The sequence below is a fragment of the Haliaeetus leucocephalus genome, unplaced genomic scaffold (assembly GCF_000737465.1).
Source record: "Haliaeetus leucocephalus isolate CR32 unplaced genomic scaffold, Haliaeetus_leucocephalus-4.0 Scaffold406, whole genome shotgun sequence".
NCBI classification, from domain to species: domain Eukaryota; kingdom Metazoa; phylum Chordata; class Aves; order Accipitriformes; family Accipitridae; genus Haliaeetus; species Haliaeetus leucocephalus.
Window position 1 is genome coordinate 9,513,361 of NW_010972842.1, and position 24,026 is coordinate 9,537,386.

At 42.4% G+C, this 24,026-nt stretch overlaps 1 protein-coding gene across 1 annotated transcript in view; it reads right to left on the reverse strand.

Annotated features, from left to right (window-relative positions):
• PPM1H (protein phosphatase, Mg2+/Mn2+ dependent, 1H) overlaps window positions 1-24,026 on the reverse strand; it is a 69,285-nt gene that overhangs the window by 31,979 nt on the left and 13,280 nt on the right. The window contains exons 4-5 of the mRNA XM_010574118.1: window positions 20,928-21,040; window positions 6,142-6,226 (exon numbers count right to left, since the gene is read on the reverse strand). Of these exons, the coding sequence (XP_010572420.1) occupies window positions 6,142-6,226; window positions 20,928-21,040 (198 nt within the window). The remainder of the gene's footprint in view (window positions 1-6,141; window positions 6,227-20,927; window positions 21,041-24,026) is intronic.

Sequence of the window (24,026 nt, forward strand, 5' to 3'; positions counted from 1 at the left end):
CCTCAATGCTTGATTTACAGTCCAGGGATCTTAACTTGATTCTAATATTTTTGGCGTCAGTGGAACAGAGGGAAAAGAGCAATTTGGAAGCTTCTGATGCCTGTGAGCTGAATTCTTATGTGAAGAAATGGGGATTTTTGTTGGGCTGCCTTTTTTTTTTTTTTTCATTTTCTGTATTTTTTACCCTTTTCTTTTTAACAGTTATTTTTGATGCTTCACTGGTAATTCTACAGAGAGAAGAATGTTCTACTACAAAACTCAGCTGCAACTTCCAGTTGGGTTTGTTGAGAACTGTTCTCCATTTACTACAAGGCAGGACTCTTGTCCCTGTCCACCCCAATCAAAATGTGCTGGGCAGAAGAATCAGAAAATATAAAAAACCCAACACTTTAAAAATCTACAGATCTTTCAAGTAAATATACAAGCAGACACCATGAAATCCCCTCAAGTGATCAAAGGAGAAAAAAAAAGGTAAGTGAACTGACCAAAAGAATTTGATCTGTGACAAGGAACCATATTTTCCATTTTTTCATTTGTTTAGTCTCGATTTGCAAGAACCTCAGATCAGAAACACCATTCAAAGAACTTAAAATTTAATAAAGAGTGACTACCAAACACTTTCTATATCCTTACGAGATAAGTTCAGACAACATTGTTATTCTGTGTTATGGTACTGGAATATTTTCCATCATTTTTCTTTCAGAAGCTATTGCAGTTTTTTAGCATAAATCTGGCATAGTCTGCATCATGTGTTTTTGGTACCTTGCCATTTTATGGTGTATTTTGTGGCTAGATGTATTACATTCAACATTAGTTGTTTAAAATAGAGCCTGCTTAAGGAAATATTACTCACGTTTCTTTTAAAAGGCCATTTACTTCCTGCTGTGATTCCTGGTGATCAGCAAAGCAAACATGAAATTAAGATAAACCTAGACTTACACACTAGTGTGTCAGTTCATTAGGTGGCAGAGAATACTCTTGTGTATCTTATCATACCTTGATAAGGCCTGCTGATGCCTTTTCCAGCTCCTCCAGTACACACTACTCTGGGACATCACCAGCACTAGTGGTTTCACTGTATTCTGTGTTATTTTCAGAACTGCTGTTTCTGTTGATGTAGCATCAACTGTATCTGACAACTTTATCCTCTTATCATATTGTGCCATCTTCTCCCATATTCTACTATATGGGACTACGGCTCACAACAGCATCCACAGCACAATGTGTCCAGAAGTTTTGCAAATTACTCAGCCATTATCATATGGACACATTTAAGCTAAACAGAGGTTAAAACTAAAGGAGATGGTGGTATAAGGAAAGAGGGAAGTGGAAGCCAAATCCACCCCTGGATTGGTCTCTCCTCTTATGAAAGGGCAGGACCTTTTCCATAAAACCACACATCTCTTTTACCACAGAATTGTGCAATGTGCCAGATGGCCAAAGCAATCCTACGCTGAGTGATGCAGGAGGCCACAAACTATAAGAGAATTAAGACACATCTGACTTGTAATTGAAGCACTGAACTGACATTTAGGAGATCTAGGTTCATTTTCTCTTCAGGCTTGGGTTGCCCAAACATCCTTCAGCAGGTAAGTTAGTATCGCTTAATCCTCACCTCAACAATGAAATAAGAATAGGTCCTCTTTGAACTCAGGCCTGTCTGGGCTCATAAACCTTTGACTGGTGCCAAACACAAAGAGCATCCACGGTTCACTGCCACTGATGGCCATCCAGTCTCTTCTGGGGCACTGCCTGGTTACACACATGGTCACGGTATGCAGTAACACCACGCTGACCTCACATGACATCTTCAAAGTGCAACTTTGATAACATACAGAAATACATCCATCTGCAATACACTCATTCATCATTCATTTTAAACACATTTTCCAAGGGAATAAGTAACAAAATCTATGCCATTTACCGTTGCAATTTAGACTATCATGACTGAAATTAATAGTCTCCTCAGAAGATGAAAGGAAAATTGCCTTTGGCAGTTATTGCCTGTTCAGTGTACCAGGGCAGTTCCCAGTCAATAATGAATTTTGTTTTGCCTCAAGATACACCAATACGGGAAGTCAGGGCTTTCCTGGGGTAGGCGCTGTGTGGAGCTCTCCTGCCACAGTGCTAAAAAGAAAAGACAGACACAAAAAATTCAAAAGAAAAGGAGGCTCATGAATGCCTGCCAATGGAAGGGAAGCAGTATGGTGCACCGAACCTCTACAGAAGCTGAAAGACCGAGGGAATACTGGTGCAAGACTTTCACACCTTAAATCTTAAGAAGTGGTCTCTGACTGAAGGATTGATTGCCTTCTGCAATACTCCTGCAAGTCCCCTGACACAGAAGTCTGCCTCTGCCATATGGCCTGCCGGAAATCTGCAGCTGTATGCTGTCCTTCTTCTGCAAAAAAAGAGGGTGCAGGTAGAGACAGAGGGATGACCATGCCCAGGGCTGCTCAAAAGTCAGAATGACTGGGTAGTCAACTTGTTCTTTTGAGGTTGCCATGCCAGAGGCCTATGCCCAAGGCCATTCTTGGATACTTGGCAATAAACTTGCATTAAAGTGGGAGCTGGATAGGAAAACACATTTGTTTTCCCCTGCCCAGTTACTCAACCAGTACTAGCTGAAGCACAGTTTTGTCTAAGACTAGGCTGGAGGACTTGATATAGCAATGCTCACATGACCTGAACAACTCATTATCCTGCACATGGGATAATTGCACATGGAAATTGGGCCCTAGAAAAGAGGACTTAAACCAACATCCTCTGTGGCCAAAGCAATCAAATAGGCACTAAAGACAGAGGAAAGCTCCTTTGCCCTGGCTGTGCTAACAGTGTCTACTGCACAGGGAATCAACATTGTAGCCCATAGGCTGTAAATCCATACCCTCCCTTTGCCTGTGCAGTAACTTCGCCACACTAAACAGTATCTCTGCATTTACCAAGTAAAATATTAATGCTAAAATGATTAAGTGATTTTCTTCCTATTGTGCAGGAAGAGCAGTGGCAGTACAACATGTTTGAAACAAAGAAACTCAGCTTTAACTGCAAATAAGAAAATAAATCCAAAGTAGGTTGCAGATAAGAACAGCAGAAGAGAGATGCTGATGGTGCAATAGACTGATAGCAGAACCTGGGGACAGCCAAGGTGAGTAAGGAAAATTATTTGGGATCTACTCAGCAAGACAGATGCAACCTTTGGAGTGTAATGTTTATGCCAACCTTGTAAGAAATTTGGAGTCGTCTTTTTTATTTTTAAACACTAGAGTAAAAATGTTATTTACAGAATGTTATGTTTGAAATTATCTCTAATTTTGTTTCACGCTCATGCTGTCTTGCATGTATTTTCTTTGAACATGATATCCATGGCCCTGGCATATTTGTTACACACAGAATTAAAATAAACAAAGGTAAAGGAATTTTCCAAAGGGAACAGCAGAAATGCTTTTCAGATCAGCTGCTGTTTTCAAATATAAGTCAGAAAGGACATCAAAAGAGAAGAAAATCCCTTGTAGGCAATGCTTTATCTTGTATTTCCTACAGAAGTAGCAGACTCCCTAGATACTAAAGATACCTTTTATTTTAAAGGCAAACAAATTACTTTAAATGTAACTGAACTGTAAATATTTATTAGGCCTCTTTTCCATTTGGTTCTCTGAATAAGAATACTCCCAAAGCAGTATTTCCTCTAAAATTTTCAGCTTCAAGCGAGTGAACCTGACTAAAAATCAATCGTGACAAGTGTGGAAACATTTACAATTTTTCTTTAAAACCTTCCACCTCTGCCTTCAACCACCGGCATTTTGCCTAGTTTCAAACCACAGTGTTTGGGCTAGGCTGAAGGTAAGAGACACCTTAAGACCGGGGAACACCACTAGCTTTGGCCTGTCCACCTCACGTCAGGCAAAGCTGACAGTGAGCCTGCCTTGGCTTAAGCTTGAATTTCTAAGAGGAAAAAGCAGGAGGCCAGAAGAAGCACACACACGAAAAAAATAAAAATAAAAAAATAATCTCTTGGCCATGTTAGGAATGACATTTTGACAAACAGCCAACCAACTGGGTTGACCTCGGTACCGGGGAAGATCATGGAACGGTTTGTCTTGAGAGCACTCACATGGCAAGTCCAGGATAATAAGCGGATCAGGCCCAGTCAGCATGGGTTTACGAAAGGCAGGTCCTGCTTGACCAACCTGATCTCCTCCTATGACCAGGTGACCCGCCTAGTGGATGAGGGAAAGGCTGTGGATGTTGTCTACCTGGACTTCAGCAAGGCCTTTGACACTGTCTCTCATGGCATACTCCTTGAGAAGCTGCTGTCTCATGGCTTGGACAAGCGTACTGTTCACTGGGTGAAAAACTGGCTGGATGGACGAGCGCAGAGGGTTGTGGTGAATGGGGTGAAATCCAGCTGGCGACGGGTCACAAGTGGTGTTCCTCAGGGCTCAGTATTGGGCCCCGTTCTGTTTAACATCTTTATCAATGATTTGGATGAGGGGATTGAGTGCACCCTCAGCAAGTTTGCGGATGACACCAAGCTGGGAGGCAGGGTCGATCTACCTGAGGGTAGGGAGGCTCTACAGAGAGATCTGGACAGGCTGGATCGATGGGCTGAGGCCAGTCGTATGAGGTTCAACAAGGCCAAGTGCCGGGTCCTGCACTTCGGTCGCAGTAACCCCATGCAGCGCTACAGGGGAAGAGTGGCTGGAAAGCTGCCCGGCAGAGAAAGACCTGGGGGTGCTGGTCGACAGCCGGCTGAATATGAGCCGGCAGTGTGCTCAGGTGGCCAAGAAGGCCAACAGCATGCTGGCTTGTATCAGAAATAATGTGGCCAGCAGGAGCAGGGAGGGGATCATCCCCCTGTACTGGGCACTGGTGAGGCCGCATCTTGAGTCCTGTGTTCAGTTTTGGGCCCCTCACTGCAGGAAAGACATGGAGGTGCTGGAGCGTGTCCAGAGAAGGGCAACCAAGTTGGTGAGGGGCCTGGAGCACAAGTCTGATGAGGAGCAGCTGAGGGAGCTGGGGCTGTTTAGTCTGGAGAAGAGGAGGCTGAAGGGAGACCTTATCACTCCCTACAACTACCTGAAAGGAGGGTGTAGTGAGGTGGGGGTTGGTCTCTTCTGTCAGGTGGCTGGAGATAGGACGAAAGGAAATGGGCTCAAGCTGCGGCAAGGGAGATTTAGGTTGGATATTAGGAAAAATTTCTTTACTGAGAGGGCTGTCAGACATTGGAATAGGCTGCCCAGGGAAGCAGTTGAGTCACCATCCCTGGAGGTATTTAAAAAAGCACGTAGACAGGGTACTCCATAACATGGTTTAGTAACATGGTTTAGTGGGCATGGATGATGGTTGGACTCGATGATCTTGAAGGTCCTTTCCAACCTAAATGATTCTATGATTCTATAACTTCCACCAACTGATCTGACCATTGATGAAAAACTTAAAAAGTAACAGGATTGTATGCATGAAAAATAACACCATGTATTTTGACTTACGTTTCATGGGCAGTTTATGAGCCAATGCAACTTGGTGTATAAAGCATCCCACATGTCCTCAGCTAGTTACCCTGTTCCAGCTTTATGGGTGCTGCTACACTAAATAAAACTAGTCTTTCTTCACCCATCCTATCCTGCAGCTACTAATGCTCACTGAGATCACCTCTAAGTTAGATATCTTTTCCCTGCTTGAAATACTATTGGCATACTATTAGAGCAAATGAATAACACCCTGCAGTATCATTCACAGGCACACAAAGAGCAGTCTGTGGTATTTTATACTGGCACACAGTAAACACTGGGATAGATTGAAATACCTCTGTGGCTTGTTAGCTCTATGTTTGAGCTCTCACTATTCAACACCAATGAGCTGCTGAAGGTCTGCCCCTGAACAAGGTACAGAAGCCCAGCCATGCTAATCGATGGCCTTCATAGAAGAGATAAGACTCCTTTCATTGGGATTTACACCACCAGGCTTTTCTCCGCATTTGCTGATGGCTAAAAGACATACATGGTCAGTCACTGGTGTTCAGCGGACATGTGGTCCTTCACTGAGCCACAGTAACTCAGCAGCATCTGTCTGAACCTTAGATATTACCAGGCAATGCTTGTCACCAGCAGCACCCGATTTGGTCCTCAGGTCTCTTACCAGATACTGAAGTCGCTGGCGTTCAGTCTCTGGAGTGAATTCTGAAGACATTGGAATGACTTCGCCATTTCGGATTATTATAGCCCTGTAATAGTAATAAAACATCATCAGTACAGGAAAAAAAAAACCCATAAAAAATACCCAGAAAACCACAGAGTATAGTCACACTCTTATTCTCTTCAGAGTCACACTAAAATAAAGCCATTTCTTTTCTACTGAAGTTGTCAGCAGAACAGGATAATAATTCCTACCCTGTATCTTTTAAGCTGGATAACAAAGTATATTTGTATATGCCAAGTTCATTTCAGAGCTCACAAAAATATCCAAGCAACAAAGGCAAGAGTTACTTCAGCTGATGTCTACAGGGTATCCCTATTAACTGAAATGCAGACACCCAGAGGAGATGCTGCAGAATCACTGATTGTAGAACAACTCTTTGCAGGTTTTAATCCCAGTTGTGGCTGACGCTGTCTAAGCTACTGCCTTCAAATGACTTATGCAAGCACTTTCCAATTATTGATTGGTCATATGTCATGTCAGAACATTTCTACTCCAACAGCAAATGGAAATGGCAAAGCAAATCCTGTTTAACACAAATTTAACTAGTTACCTGCTGAAAGATGACAGGTAATGGAATGACTATAGATCAGCCAGGAGATTTCACATACACTTCTGCAAATGGCTGAGAGGAAATTCTCTCAAACACCTGCCTGTTGCCTCTTAACAATCTGCTATGCTGCATGCAAAATGCAGTTCGATTCTTTCCTGGTGTAATGCCACTGGCTGAAACACAGTCATGAGAGGGAAGAATTTACCCAGTATTCCTACCGCATTCTGCGGTCATGTATTCACTCACAGAATTGCGTTCTTTTATCTTTCCACTATTTACACAGCTCTGTAAGTATAGTAATGCTTGGTGCTTTCGAAGAGCTGGATGAACTATGTATCATCCCAAAGATTTTAATGCCTGTTTTGGAGCTGTTTCTCAAATATCAGTAGATTAATTCAGTGTTTGGATAGTAGCACTGTGTACCAGCTCTCCTCTTGAATTTGGTGTAGATAAAACAAGCAACTGTCACTTGGATTCCAGTTTCTATATGTTTTAAATTGTTTCCTTTCTGTGATCTTTCATCCTGTTGATGTGGTATTTATGTGCTAGCTTACTTCTCTTGATAATTTGATCAATTTGCTGGCATTGCTTCATGCCAGCTATTCTGATGGCACTGTAATGCAACCACCAAACACGGTAGCACGTGAAAACTGAAAACTTAACCTCTAAATTCAAAACACAGGCATCTCGAGAAAACCAGCCTGGGTACAAATCAGCTTTGTAAAATTAGTAGCACTGGATAACTTTCCAAGTCTTCTGGATATGATACTGGACTAAAATTGTCTCCAAATGATCATCTACTATTGCTAGTATGCAAAAGAAAGGAGCATTATCAAAGAGGAAAGGAACTGGTCACATTTCTGAGGTTCATGTGGCAAACAACAGACAGGTATAGGATGGTGCTACAATGGGAGAGGTGGAAAAAGGCTGTAGTGATGAGGGGAAAACAGCTCTGCTTTGACAGACAACAAATTTACTGCTCCTGCACTTCCAGCTCTCCCTTGCAAATAATCCTGTGTAGAAATTAGAGGTGGCAGCAGTGCAACATACATACTGAAGGCTCCCACTGGCCCTCCACTGCTACAATTAAAAACAATATTGTGTGCTTGAAACGACACAGACATGGTGGTTGTAACTAATTACTTTCTTAAGAGAAATTTCTGCAGAATTTTTGATGGAATTTTTTCCCCTTTATGGGATCTGAATACATTACAGGCTTACAAAAATGCCAGTCCAATTAAAAATAATAAAGGTTTGCTGAAAATTTTTCTTTTGGATTTCTGAGACAGACATTTAAAAATGAATTAAGAACTCTACCACCTCTTTTCTGCAACAACACCTTTGCTTTTATTTTTGCAATTCCTAAGGTATTCGGCAGCTTTGAACCAGACTCATTTACTCAAAGACAGTGGGCAGTTTTTATAACCTTTTCATATGTAACTTGACTCACTTAAGTAGGCCGCCTTTTAAGGGGACTGTGGGTTTACTATAGAGCAAGTACTCTGGCAACAGTCTAGACTAGACTGATCAAAGGAGCTGATAAGACACAAACCAAATTTTACACACTAGTTTAAGAGAGTCATAAGGGATCTACTGATCTTGTGCTTGTCTGAGAGAGCTAATATAAAAACACACATTGATATAACTGCTGGTACATCAGGCTAATTTTCTAATTATTCTTTGCTTCCCCTTTAATCACCATTTCACAGGAAATCTGTATTTTAAAGACCACTCAGATCAGTCTGGGGTTCACCTTTTTTCTTTGTGCACACCGACATACTTCCTATATATGTTGATAGCTATCATTCTCACTTCTACGGGTAGAATTGGGCCCTGAGGGACTCACATCATATAAAAAGCAATTCAGAGGCAAGTGGGTCAACCTTTCATGGCTCAACTTATTTTCACTAGAAATTGCAGCCACCTGGGATGAAAAGCACAACCCAGCACACAAAAAAAAAAATCTTTGGAGGGGGGAATTAAAGCAATGCTGTTGATACCTGGTAAAACAGAGCCTCAGTTTTATGTTTTTCATTAATGTTTTCAGCAGTTGGACTTTATTCAACTTGAAAGTTACAGCTGCTCATAAGAGTCAAATGATTTGATCCGAGGAATTAGACAGCTCTAGATATGAGTAACGGGAAGGATGCAGACATATGTGTACAGGTCACCGGTCTGAATTCAACTGTGGTAGGCTCATTATCCTCTTGCCTTTCTGCACCAGATGCTTAGCCATTTCATGAGAGCAAAGGGTATTTCTGACGGCCCAAGTGACAAAAATGGACACATTTGTCCGCCATCTCACTGGAGAGGCTGGGTGCAAAAGCCTGGCTGGGGAGCCACCCTGCTCAGTGGGATTTTCCCGTGATTGAAGAGGTGCCGAATCAGGCCCTAATTGGGTTTGGAGACTGAACTGCCCTTTCCGTGACCCCACAGTGACAGAGCTGCCAAGCACCGACTGAAGGCTTTTCCCACTGAGCAACCTCCAGAGCCCTGAATTCGATAGCCCAAAGTCAATAACTGCTCACAGGAAGGGAGCCTGGCTGACGTAGCAGCCGCAAACAGCCCAGCGACTGCTTTTAGAGACCCACTCTATACAGTCCTGCAGGACAATTAATTTTGACTTTATACTTCCTAATGGACTAAGCAGCAACATGGCATCACATGGGCTTTACTGCTTCTACCATGCATGAAAGATGCATGTATGCAATGATATAGTGTTCTGAAAGCATTTAGCTTCTCGCGCACCGTGGAATATGAATGTATTATTTTATACCAGAATACAGCTGTCCTATTAAACTGTCAGAAATAGCTACATAGGAAGCAAGAAGAACTCGATGAGATGCAGTGCCCAGAGAGCATCTGATTCTGCCATGTTTAATAGTGACATTTTAATTTCAGCCACACTGGTGAAACACATTATAGCTGCGCCACAGGGTGAGCCTGCCAAAGGCAGACAGATGATTCATGTTTGCAGGGAACAAGTATGTCAACACTAACCAAATATTCTCTGATGACAAGGTTGCTTCAGACCCACCTCAATCATTAATTAATATCACCAATGAAGTAGTAATTAAAAAACAAAAGGTTTTTTTGGCAGGATAGGAAATTGGGAGTCACAGATCTGCGTTGCCCCCCGGTGCATTGTCCTCCACGCTCTGTGGCTCTGATGCCCTCTCCACGCAGCATCATCCACAGCGAGCAAACAAACAGGAGAAACTGCTCTTAAGTCTTGAGGCCACAGAGACCACTAAGTCACTTATTTTGATCCCTTCTAAAAACAAACTATAGATTTCCCTGAGTCCTCTCCCCTCTTTTGAACCCAGCTACCTAACTCCCCACCCACACAAACTACAGGATCGTACTTGCCCTTGCGTTTCACAGATACATGCTCTGCACGACAAGAAAGTATGGTCACTAATCCAGAGCTGGTAAATATTCACAGAAAACAGGAATATATTGGGAAAAAAAGTCCCCAAAACACAGCTGAAGTAGCCTAAAATGGAAGAAACAAAAATGTGATTTTGCATCTCTCTTCTGGCCACTTCACTGAGCATTTTCTGATCCAGAGAAGCCGCGCCCTGCACAACTAAATGTAGAGCAAGTGATGCACCAGTGCATAAGGTGGGACTGGCAGTCACAGCAAATTGTGCAGCAGGCTACATCCACTCAGTCACATGCAAGTGAAAAGAAACACCAGCAGCTTAAAAGGCTGCATGTGAATCTATGGAAACTACTACATTTATCTTTTGGATTGACACAACTGCATAGTCCATGGTGATCAGCTAAATGATCTTTTGAGTATTTCAGCATTCACACAGAACCTTAAGTATATGGTTATTTTCTATATTCAGATTTGATACTTCTAAAACAGTATTTGGTGCTTTAGTGTATATCCCCTTTTAAAATGTGGTGAATGAAGCAACAAAAGGGTAAAAATCTGCCACTGTGTTGTACTGCTGCTCTCACGCTCAGGATGCAGTAAAAACACTGGTTTAAGGAAAATATCAATATATCAATTGCTCTTGCATTTTTAATATGGTTAAAACAGCTACCTCTCCTTGAATGAAGCAGGGTTTGGGTTTTTTCTTTTTTTTTTTTTTTCCTTCTTTTGTGGAGAACACAATCAACTGAGAATTGCACAGCATCCTTTCTGAGTTTCTTATGAGAAACAAACAGAGGGAAACTCAAACATTTTAGAGGAAGCTATTGTTGGTTACTCTCATTTAACCATACAGAGAAAGAAACACTTTAGTGAACAAGGTCAAGAGTGTAATTTCACTGCTGTCATGGGTCTATTGGGATTCTGGTGTTCAAAACAAAGAGGCATCTCCTACTGTTAGGAGTATTCAGGGGAAACCCTGATTCCATTACACACTTTTTCAGCCAAAAATGATTTGAAACGCAACATTAAACTGCACATTTCTACAACAGAGGATAAAAATCTGGTAAAGGTGACAAAGAGACACCATTCAGAAAACCCTTTTTGACAGCATATATCAATTCCAAGCCACAGGGAGGATGTATCCATTTTGTCAAAAGGTGTTAAGCATTGTGGATTCGGTACAGATGAAGCAGAAGTGTCTGGCCTGTCTGAAGAGGTATTAGAAATGTGTCAATGGAAAAGAAAGAGGGATTAAACTGACAGAAAGAATAAGGCAGGGTTTTATTACATTCAAAGGGGAACCAAGCAGTAGATTTTAATTAGGTGTGTCACAAAATAGCTGAGGAAAAAAAAAAAAAGTAAATCCTATAACTATGGAATCAGTCTAGATGGTACTTGTTTACTATGGTAACTAAATGCATATATTTAAAGAAGCCAGGGAAGAGCAACACTAATGTCTGGTGAGCTTCAAACAAGTTTTGTTTATTTACCTTTTCTTAATTGCTAAGAAATAAAAGAAGTGATTATAAAAAGGTTCAAAAAAATGTTTCTCTCCTCTCTAAATGAAGTACTGGAACTTACAGCCATTACAATTACTGATGACTTTTAATACATTCAGCCCTGGCACCTTGGTTTCACTTATTATGAACTGAATTACTGTCCCTTAGTCCCATGCAGACTCATTTCTCAATGTTTCTTTAGAAACCAGGTGAACAAACACCTCACTGCATTGGCATTAATCATGGAACTATAGTGCAAAGCCTTTAAACGGTTTCCTTAATTTTATGAATTAAGGCAGGCTGGGGATAGTGAAACAAACCATTACATAAAATTTAGCTGGCATTAAAACAAGTCCCAGCAATGACATATCCATCATCATAAAACCCAGAGGTGAAACCAGCAACCCTCAGCAACACCAATGGAAAAAAACCCCCGGCTGCCTCCCACCCGTAATACCCAAGAGTATTGCCCCAACTCCTACTCGGCATCGCTACCAAGAAGAAAACAAGCAACAAACCAGGGAGGGGGTAGAGCCAATGAAAACTGCCTCTGTCCTCATCTTCCATCTACTGCCACTCAACAGTCCTGCCACCTGGTTTCTTCACATTTTTCAGCACAAACATCAGGCTGTCCACAGAAAAATTGTGACAGAATAGAAGCACCGGATCATTTTTCTTTCAGCCGAACAAAGCCAATGTTAAGAGGGAACATGCTCTCCCTGCTCGTGGCTCTTCCCATGACAGTATAGTCTCATCGTGTATGCTGTGGTTAAAGCAGGCTGCTCGGACACATTCATTCATCACTTGGGGGAACTTCAGCTCCCTCAAACCAATCAAAGGTGCAAGAACTTGCCTTGTATTACACAAAGGCAGGGTTAAAGTAATTTCCCACAGGAGCATGTTTTGGCATTTCCTGCAGGAACAATGAAGAACCCTCCCAAACTTCTGCTAAGGCCTTTTGCAGAGTGCCAGCCACCCTGGCTGCTCTGAGGGTTAACATCTCGGCAGCACAACCACCAAGTACAGGCCTGCTCCGGCAGGACACCCATCCATCAGGTGTTCCCAGGTATTTCATTCAGGGGCCTCTTTTCACGTCCTCGCACCAGCACAGAGCCAAGTGTGCTACACCTCTCCTGTGGCAACGCGAAAATCTCCTCCTGCCTTTGAAAAGAACCAGGGAAAGAAATTATGAAATCCAGTTCCTGCAAAAAGCCCTGAAAGTCACCTTTCGGAGGCACCTACAAGCACACGAGCTGTTTCTGTGCACACACGTGTAGAGCTTTACGTTGTTTCCAGTTACCCAACGCATTTGTATTTACATTTCTAATGCTTATTTAGTGATTCCTGTGGAGAAGGCCTCTGGGCAAAATGAGGCTGCTGATACATACTCTAAAGCCACTATTCTGGTGGTCTGTTTTTACTAAATGAATTGTATTATTTTTAATAAAGGATCACGAATGGGCAAGTAGAAGCTGTTTCTCAAAGCAAAATATTATAGATTTCCACAGAAGGGCTTACTTCTCATCTACACTAGCACCTGAGCCAGTCAGCGTCTTCCTCACTGCCACCAAAAATAATAAAAATCGGAATTTTTAGAACTGATCTCATGTTCCACCCCATGCATTCAACTAACAACTTAGTAAGCAGCGGTGTCATGGTGCTTAGTTGCTGGCTGGGGTTAAACCATGACAAGCAGTTAAAGGGATTTTCTGCTCCTGGCGGCCTTCCTCTGCCCTATATATTGCATCCAACAGTGAGAAGCACTTGGCCATCACCAACTGTAACTAAATTACTTCAGTTGTTTCTGCATCACTACTCACTCCACAGTTTTAAATTAAATTTAATACTGAGCTTGCAGGTTGTCCACAGACGAGAGAGCTTGGAGAAGACACATTGCCCAGTCATTTTTGACCGCAGGAGCTGCATGCTTCTAGTTCTCAGTGCCTCTTTGGTGAGCTGCAGCACCATTCCCACGGGACTCTCTTGTGCATTCCCTGCTGTAGTTCAGGTCCGCAAGCATATTGCTTGTCTGATGCAATCTAAGTATGGAGTTAATATTAGCAGTTGGCTTTATTAACAGTATTACATTTTAGGGCTAATTATAGACATTATTTTTTTTTGTACTCCCACCCCATCATTAATGGGATGGCACTGGCTATCTATATGCAATATTTTTGTTTGTTTGTTTAATCAGGAAAGTAACTTCTGCTGTTGAACCAGTGGTGACTTTATATGTTTACCTAGACACTTCTAGTGTTGTCGACTCTGGTTCCAGTAGCACTAAACCAAGAGCCAATGAACTACGCTAAAATGCTCTGTAATTAATTGAGTGTACTTTCCTATTGGTTTACATCTGAACTCACCAATCTTTCAGTGAGCACTTCAGCTGGCAGCTAGGAAGCTATTACAAGCTAGTTTATAGTGAGTTTATAGTGACACTGCTAGCACACAAAAACTGCCTGCCATCAGTTCCAGCATCCTCAGGTTGGAGATTTGCTGCCCTCATGGGATTAATTTTGCCCGTGATGATTTCAGTGTATTCTTCATTTGAACACAGCTAAGTCCAGGGTTGCAATGATGATACACAACCATGCTTCTGTATCATGGCTGAACAACATGCCACCAATTACTCAGGCCGTGCAGGGAAATGAACAAAGAAGTGCAGTCACATCACTGTGGCCAGCTCTGAGCCTCAGGACTGGTATCTGTGGAATCAAAGTCTTTTTCTCTGCTGTCCAGGGTATCACATTCATCTCCAGGACGAGTTACTATGGCAACTAAACCTGGGCTTAGTGGATGAAGGCATTGCTGTGCAAGTCAGTGTTTATTTTGCCAGTAACATGGCTGGGATATGGCTGACCATGTAAGATGGAAGAAGCACAGATTTTTTTTCCCCCCGCTCTTCACTGTCTTACCACTGAGGAAGTCAGAATGACTTTTAGCACCTAAAGCATCACATCTACTTTGATCTCAGCTTTTCTGCTTAATTCAGCGGCAGTTGCAGGATATTGGAACAAGCTGGAGCAAGGAGTAAAAGCAGACTGAAAGTTGCACTCTTTGCTCACTCTGCATCAGTGAATTTTTACCCAAGCCCTGCTTCATTCACCTATGCAGAAGTGACAAGGGAAGTCCTTGCTAAAAGCCCCAGGAGCAGAGCTCAAGCTGCATTGCGTAGCTGCTGCTGAGACTGAACGGCCTGGGGTGCTTGGCAAGCTCACGGAATTCAGGGCATCCAGAAATCTTTCCAACACAGTAAGGATGACAGCAGACTTGAAACATTCACCAAGCAAGCCTGGGGTGCTCCCCCTGGCCCTCCTCCCATAGTACGGATGGGAACTAGAGGTCTAAGGTACCCAGCCTGCTTGGCATGCCTTGGCCCTGGCCCACTAACAGTGGAAAGAAGAACCTGCAGGTCTCTCTGTGATCAGTTACAAAGGCACAGATTAAGAAGATGGTTTTGAGCTTAATGCACTGCACTAGGAGATCTGGATTCTGGTATATCTGCATATACCAAAAGCTGCCTCTATTAGAGGCCACAGGCTCTTTATACATCAGTAAAGTACGGGTAAAGAGTGATTAAAATTGCGTATCAGCACGCTTTGCCCATCTTGCCTCAGACACTACGAGCTCTACATGCAACATACATGCAAAGATGTTATTACAGTGGGACTCTTTCCTTGATCAGTGCTTATACTCACCAATAAAAATAGGCAGCAGGGGAATTTTTACTTGCAGTAGCAGCAACCAGCTTTTTTTGTCTGGCTTTGATTAGTTTGTTTTTGTTGGTTTTGGTTTTTTGTTTCTTTTTTTAAAGGCTGAAAGCCTATGAGAATTAAAAATTTAATAGAATTCATCACTCCTGGAAACTAATACCAATGATCTGTGGCTTTCCAGTTTACTGGTATTACTTAAATAGCCCAAATTCCTCTCCTTCATCACAATCTGGAACATAAGGACTTCATGGGTAGATGATGTCTGTGTGTTAGGACCAAAGACTTAACTGAATGTACCACTCACCAAAAATGTTTACAATGGCTTCAACACCTGCTAGACTACCATAGACACTGCTAAGGTATGTGCTCTCCCAGGAAAAACAAGAGTTTGGAAAAGAGGCAGGACATTTGTTTTGTCTTCAAAAGCCTATGAACACTTACTGCCAAATAATTATTTCTGCCAAGTCAGTGCTGGATATGATGTGCCAGTACCTTGGAACTCATCATCCACTGGATCACTAGAAAACGCTCTTCCTCATCACTGCACTTTGAGTGCAATGACTTATTTCTGATCCAACACCTTTTCTCCACACCTCACTTAAAATGTTTCCTGAAGTGCCTCCAAAAGCTTTACCCAGCACAAAATCCTGCAATATCCGAGGTTGCTGCTATTCCTACAAATTCTGTGCTCTTGCTTCTCCCTGGAAGGAGGCCAGGCAGGAGAAGGGAAGCAGAAGTGCTTTCTGCAGGCCTGCAAGTTAGGCTTCTAAGGAAAATAAGCAGGGGAAACAGAGAGATGGGACTTGGCCGTATCCCCTGAGTGTGACTAAGATGCCATGCTTTTTTCCAACATTTTTGGCTAGGCAGGATCAGACCTCTCCACCTATCAAACTGCAGTCAGTGAAGGAGAATGTGTGTGGGAGAGGCTCACTTTGTCTTGAATTCAGTCTCTCCTCACTATATAGGCTCCTGAGCAGACCAGGCTTAGGTCATCTGTTGCCCTGAAATGATCGAACATTTATTATTTTCAAGTGATTACATCAAAGAATGAATAATAATCTAAAAAGGGGATGTGCACATAAGAGTGGCGAAAATACAATCCATAAATGTTGCTCTCACCTCTTGGGAGGCATCTTTTGAGTATTTGGAGGAATGAGAACTTCAGAGGACAAAGAGGAGTCACCACAGATTGTGTGGTCCCAGGGTGAAAAGGCCCTGCGTGTGGTTCAGAGGTTTGCAGCTCTTTTTGTCCCATCTTTAGGAGGAGACAGGAAAAAGACCATTTTTCCAAATACTGCAGACTGGAGAAGCTTAGTAACTGAGTTAGTCTTTCCTCTAGAGACCTCTGAGTACTAAGTATGAAGCACAGTTATTGTTGTTTATGCAGACACAGATGTAAGGAGACAGACAAGGCTTAGGCAGACCACTCAAGGAGAACAGGGAAAATATACCACATTTAGATTAGAAGATAGGTAGTTAAGAAAATCAGAAAATTAAAGTTTCTGAAAAATGCTGTAAACCAAAGACCAAAGCAAACTAGTTCTACAATAGTAATATACTAGAACACTTTTTGGTTTCCATCCTTACACAGTGTTTGTGCTTCTGGCAAAAATCACCCTGCTGGACTGCCTTGAGGAAGAGGTCAGATACCATGAACCACAAAAATAGTCAGAATCATCAATTCTGACTTCTCAGAAATTCTATTTAAGCTACAGTGCCAGTCAGCAAATACGTGGCTGTTTCCATGCCTCTCTCATTTACTTCATAAAAGCAGATTAATCCCCCAAATTTGACTTCCTACAAGGAGAAGTATGCATGAGTGAAGCAGCTGACAAGCACCATGACACAGAAGACGAGGAAGTATGAATGTAGTGAGATTCAACACTAGCAGCAAATCCAGAAAGAACTGAAACAGTAAACAAAATAGAATTCAATTTTCAATTTACTATTTTATTACACTGGGCACAGTCAGTGTTATAAACACATTCTCCCACATCTGGGAACCTGAAGCACCAGTGAAGTTGCTTAATGTGCACCCACACAGAAGCGACACAAAAACATTCACTCAATGAGCTCCTGTCATTTAACAATCCCAATTGCCTCAGCATTGATTCTACACTTGCAAAAAGGAGGAGAAAATCTATTCTGGACATGAGGACATATGTTCTAGCAGAGGATGAATATGCCCTGAAAACATAAGCACAGGGGAACAAAAGCAAGGAGGCAAAAAGATGATAAAAAAAGCTGATGAAGCAAAGCAAAAAAGCCAGTGACCCTGCAAGTCTGTGAAGCCTCCAAAGCATCAGGCTCTTAGCTTTCATCCCGTGTTCTGCCAATAAATCAAAAAAGCCCAAGAACCCATGTGCAGATTTAGTGAGTGTTTCAGGGCCTATGGAAAAGTCAAATCAACTTGCGGTGTTCTGCTTCTAATATAATGATAAAAGCACAGCTACCCTACGTGGCTCCAAGCACAGCATAAAATGGCAGTGCCTGCAATCTCTGAGCAGATCCTTAGCCAGACAACATGAAAGCCAGAAGAACACTTGTGCCAAAGATAGTCAACATGATCATATTGCATTACAGTCACTGTAGTGATATTGGGCAAATATTATGTTGCATGAGGCTATACAATAATTGTGCAGTAATCAGTAAAAACATTGAGTCCCTGTTTTACTACTGCTTCACCACTAGCTATAAAACAACATCCTAATAATGAGCATAAAACTAAAAAGAACTGAGATTAACAAGGCATGTTATGGCAGTTTAGAAGTAAAAGTCACTTTAGCAATATAAAATTGAACAATACTATTTAAAAGAATGAGCAGAGAAGATTTACTATTCCTCATTTAAAAAAAAAAAAAAAGCAGCTATTCTGAGAGCCTGGCCTAGTTGCCATAGTGTATATGTCAAAACTGGTAAGCAAAGCACAGCACCTCAATGCTCACCAGAAAAGCACTGTATATTGGATAGCTGACTATAGCACTATCAGTCCCTAATTAGGTAACTTTGCGTGGACAATGCTAACCACTTAGGCAAAGAGAGAGAGAGAGAGAAACATTAGAAAAAGCTTTGGCCAATATTCAGACATGAATTTTGACTGTACAAGTAGGTATATTTATGGCAGAGTCCACGAATGATCAGACAAGCCATTAGAGAATGAAAGCTGCTCCCTCCGAGTTGTTTTTATCAGGCTCTGAATACATCACCTCATTTTTAGGAGGGTTCTGGTATCATGTGCAGTTAACGTATAATTATTACAGAACTGTGATTGCATCGTTAGCAGAAGTTTAGTTATATCATTGACATTAGCGATGCCATAACATCAAGCTCAGTAATAGTTCATAACAAAACCTACAATTAGCACAATTTTCCCTCCCTTTTACATGAACCGAAAGTGTTCAGCTTGGAGAAGCCTAATAGTCCATATAGAAGTGAGCTAGGGCTGAACCTGAAAGGATTGCTGGCTGGTAATTTAGTAATATGGTAATTAAAGTCTTTTCATGATGTAATTACACATCAACTACAAAAGGACAGCTGCTATACAACACTGCCAGGGTACGTGGCATGAAATGATTAGATTTGAGAAGCTTTGGTGGTTAAACTGAATACCACAGACCTTAAGTCTGAGGTGTAGCTGGCACTGCACAGCACATTATTATTCAAGTCTCACACTTGGCGTTTCCTTAGTCTCATTGTGATAGTAACAGTTTGTTACATATACCTTGGTCCTGTGACAGCAGAAGCTGTTCAAAACCCACCTTTAAAAGCTCCTGCTGTTTTGAAGTTGCCTGGAATTAAAAGACCTAACCTTCTTCTGGGCAGAGACAGAACAAACGAGGTTTGCGTGAACACAAAATGTTTATTTCCCACCCCTGCAGCACAAAACCTCCTTGCACAGACTCTAGTCTGTGGGAAATGTAACTTGATTTATTTGTAGGCTTTTTCCAGTGGGGAAGAAAAGAGGGGAGGAGGAGGACAGAGAAGAGGCACAAACAAGTAGGTAAACTCAAAGAAACTAAAGCTCAGCTGAAGAACCGAGGGTTTCAGCATCTAATTCCAACAGCAACAAGCACAAGTCCCATTTGGGTGAAAAAACAAATCCCACCCTTCTCAAGAGCAGACAAACATTTTTTTAAGTAGTTTCCTTATTGTATTTCTCACTGCCCTCCTTTGTATCTGTACAAACCACGAAGTTGACCACGCAAGGCATGAGACAGCAAAAAGGAACATATTTTTCCAACGAACATGAATAAAACTTCTTGGCTACATGACTGGGCTCTTAAAAATACAGGAATGCAGTGTGCACCCTGGCAGTAGGCGGACAACCTCAGAGCTGCTTTTCTACTCCTAAAATGTCCTTTTAGTGATGAGGAACAACTTAGATGTTTTGAAATAGCTGGTTTTCTCCCTTTCTTGAAACATGGGAGGTGGGGACTTGGCAGGAGAGAGGCCCAGACCAACTCATCTTCTACACTTTAAAGCTTTTATTTTCTTGAGCTATGAAAATCTAGAATTGGGCTCATTTGAAAGAGAAAGATTTTGGGAATCCAGAGAATTCTCCTCAGTATGCGGAAGGTTTCCATGAGGTCCATTTGGAAAGTGCAAAACCAAACTATTTTGGATCTGGAGGGACCTTGTTACCTACAAGATGCAAGGAATGAGTAGAAAAATCTGAGTCCTGGTTCAAACAAGACCCAGCCTTGCCAATGGCTTCCCTTCTAATTCCTGCTCTTCCTGCTTTTCTGAAGAGATGTTTCTGATGAGCTTGATGAACATTCAAAGCCTACTGAAGACTTAGTGGCTTTAACTATAGTGGACACTTGGGCTAATTCAAGATCACTGTCAACAAGTTTCTTCCCACAGGGTGTCAGAGGCTGCAGTGGAGCTGAGGCTGCTCTCAAGAAGCAGAGAAGGAATCCTGGGGGAACCAGAAGCAGCCAGTCATTTAAGAGCAAAGATCTCAACTATACAGAAGTAGGTCCTGCATGGCCAATTTTACACAGCACACTTTTAAGACACAATAAAGCAATTTAGCCAGCTCAATGGAAGAGACTCAACTGTACTTCAAGTACAAGAGCAGAGGAAAACATGATTATTTCTAATTTAATGGCAAAAGAGCTAAAATTTAGGGCAGTTAGTGGTTCTGATGACTAGACAGGTGGTCTGCTCAAACATGTTTGCAGCTACCCTCTATGAGGACTCATTTGACATTTGAACCAGTGCAGCACTACCAGCTGTTCCAGATGCAGTCACTTTATCCGCGTTCAAAACACAATCTACTACACACCCAGCATCTCTTCTGTTTCAGCGGCTCTTTAGTGTCTTTCCACTTCTCTGCAACCATTCAGAAACTGCGGTGGGGCCAGAAGCGTCGTCAACCTCCCTGATTGCAACCACCACTTGACAAGACACTGGAAGCTTATCACTGCCATTTGCATTAATTTCCCTGAGAACCGTTAAGTGTCTAGCCAAGAAACAGAATCCTCTTGTGATACTGTTTGCAACTAAGCAAGTTGGTAACATGAGATCTGGGAAGTTTGGGGTGAAGGAATAGTTGGGGAGACACCACACTTACTCACCTGCTATCACCAGCATTTGCCACGTAAAGCTTCCCCAATAAATACACCACCACAAGTGCTGTGCAGCCACCAGAAATATTGTACACGGTCCTCTCTCGTTCTATTTGCAAATCCTATGGGAAAAGAGAACAAGATTTATAATGACGACATTGCAATAAATGTTTTAGAAAATGAAGATTCCCCTAAAAAAGTAATAAAAAAAGAGTCTTTCTTAGACTGCATGTCCCACTGCCTTTCTTTACTGTTGCAGCTATGGCCACATGGTCAGGTAGAAGAACAGAAAGTCAAAGAGTACCTATTACTTATGATACAAAGATGTTTGGGAGAAATCAGGACAGGAGGTTGTAAAACATCAGGCACCAAGGAACAAATGGCAACTCTGAGGGATGCAAGGGAATTTGCTATGGAAAAAGCACAATGAAGGCAAAGATAAATGCAGCTTCACAACAGGTACCTGGTGGTATAATTGGAGAGTGCTTTACATAGACAGCAAATAATTAATGAGACCTAGCTCCAACATGAATAACTACCTGCTCTCCAAAAGGGACGCTAGGTTTGAGCAGCATATACCTTTACAAACAGCAGCAAGACACACTCATGCCACAAAGCTACCCTTCAGAAACACAGGGAATGGGTTGGATGCTAAACTTGTTAAGGGGTCGGGGCCGGGGTGGGGGGAAGGTCAGTAAGACAGTATTTACTGACAAATACTAGGCATTCACAGACTTTGCAGGATGAACCACAGTATTTAACCCTGTGTCTCATCTCACTGCTTTTGAGGTCCTGAATTTTATGCATGTGCACAGGCGCAAATTTAAGGAGGTACATACCTACTCAAATAGCTCTTTCTGTGCTTAGCTTCCTACTAAACTAAAAACCCTCCTGCTTAACAGAAGTGGAGAACACAAGTCACATCTGTCACCAACAACCAATCAAGCCCAGGAATGAAAAAATACATACATATATATATATATATATAGTCCCAGAAAAGCTTGGACAACATGAAAGACACAAGTAAATGAGCTATTTTTCAGTACACATTTTAAACAAAAATTGAAGTATATGCCAATGATTTCATTCTACTGACTCTCAGTTTAGTTTGGGGTAATAACATAGCGTGTTACAAATTACCCTCCTCTCCTGCGTCCAGAATCAAATCCAATTTCAAACTGGTCTTTCCTTGTAATACTGGATTCAAACAGGGAACATCATTTAACATTGCTATTGCAAGTACTGGCAGTTCTTTTCAGCTAAACCCTGCCTACTTGTAAGTGGTTTTTATTATGAATATATTTGTTTGCCTCTGTGTGTGTGCATACACACACAAGAGCAATGCTTCAGCCGTTTTCATATTTGCAGTGAGCAACAAACAGCTCAAATTGTCCATGCCTTGGGGTATGGGATTTAGAGCTTTATTTCAGAGCTAAATTTATCTGAGGAAAAGCACTACAACAAATGTAAACCATGACAGCTGCAATTTGATTGAAAATCTGCAGAGTTGAAGGAGGCCAGGGACCACGCTTTGTTCCTGGCAAATTTCAGGAGAGGGAGGTGACCTGGGGCAGTGGCGGGGATGCTCGGCAGTGCTCGGCCACTGTCCTGAGCAGGGGGAGCAGAGTTGTCTGCCACAAATAATATGAGTCCTTGCTGGCCGGTGAACATCGGGACCGAACCCATTTGTGGCACGAATACAGCACTGAGGCAGGCGGTGTGGAGGGGACAGCAAGAAACGCGCAGCGCTGCCCGACAAGGCCATCCTCTGCTGCGCACGGGAACTGCACTCTGCTGCTGGAGCGACCTGGGGGTTTTACTGCTCTCGTTGACTTGTGGTTTTCCTTTTTCTCCCCCCCCCCCTTTTTTTTTTTGGAGGGAGGTGGCTGGGTGAGGACCAGGAGGAAAACACCTCCAAGCTAAGAATCAAATCTTGCAGAACCTTTGGTCACAGACATGGGCCTGTTATAAATGCCTCTTTATCTAATCTTGCCATAGAGAAGCTGATTTTCCTCCCCATGGTTTCTATCTATTTTTAAATTAAGCTGAAAAGAACAGTTCAAAGGAAGCAGACATTTCTAACCATCAAAATAATTTAAACTTACAAATACTACAGTGGATTTTCCAGGCACTGCCAGGAATTTTAAAAAGTCTTCGTCTCCACAGTTCATTGTATCCTCTGAGACCCTCAAACAACGTACAATTCCTCACCTGGTTTCAGCTCTGTCATACGTACACTTTGCAAGTGCTGGAATGCCTAAATTAAAATTTCTTTCTTTCAATAAACAGAATTCAGAAGCATCTATTATAGGAGATGGATGATCCTTAGGGCCTCATTTTCAGCGTTTCCTTGACTTAAACTAAATCTGTGTACTGGATTTTTTCGAATCATTGCTGTTCACGGGCTCTTCCATCTAGTTGTTGTTTGGAACTTGAATTTACTACTGTGACTTGTGAGAGTATATTCAGTGCCATGTTTAATTTGATATGAAGTACTTTGTTTGACGTTTCCTTTTTTGGGGGGAGGGAAGGAAGGGAAGACTTTCCTACAGCTCAACAAGATTCGAGGGGGAAAAATAAACCAAAATAAAATAAAGCCCACCAAGGCCACTAACTCATTTTGGTGCAGAGACATGAGCTTTTAATGAAATACTTTACGACAGTGCTGCTGGGAAAGTAGTGCAGCACAAAGGGGGCAGAAGCCCCCAAATGCCTCTGAAGTCTTTACTAGTCTAAAGGGCCTCATTCTGGACAAAGTCGGAGCGTATACAAAGCTCTCCTCATTTTCCACCTGGAGAAAGATTTCAGAGCAAGCTTTATCCCTGCCCTTTCCTTTCTTCCTCCTCTTTTCTGTCGCAGGCGGCTCATCCCCCATAGCCAGCTGCGTGCGGGGAAGAGCCGAGCAACGCTGGGCCGAACCGAACGCTGGGCTGTGCGTGCCGCTCACTCAGACCCCGACAGGAAAAAAGAGAAAGGCGGCGGGGGGCGGGTTTCTCCGTCCTCTGTTCCGAAGGCCACCGTCTCATGCCAAGGAAGCAGCTAACTTCGCCTGCCCCCGGCCCCCGCTCGGGAGGCCCGCCGCAGCGGCGGCAGGCGCCGGGGGCCCGC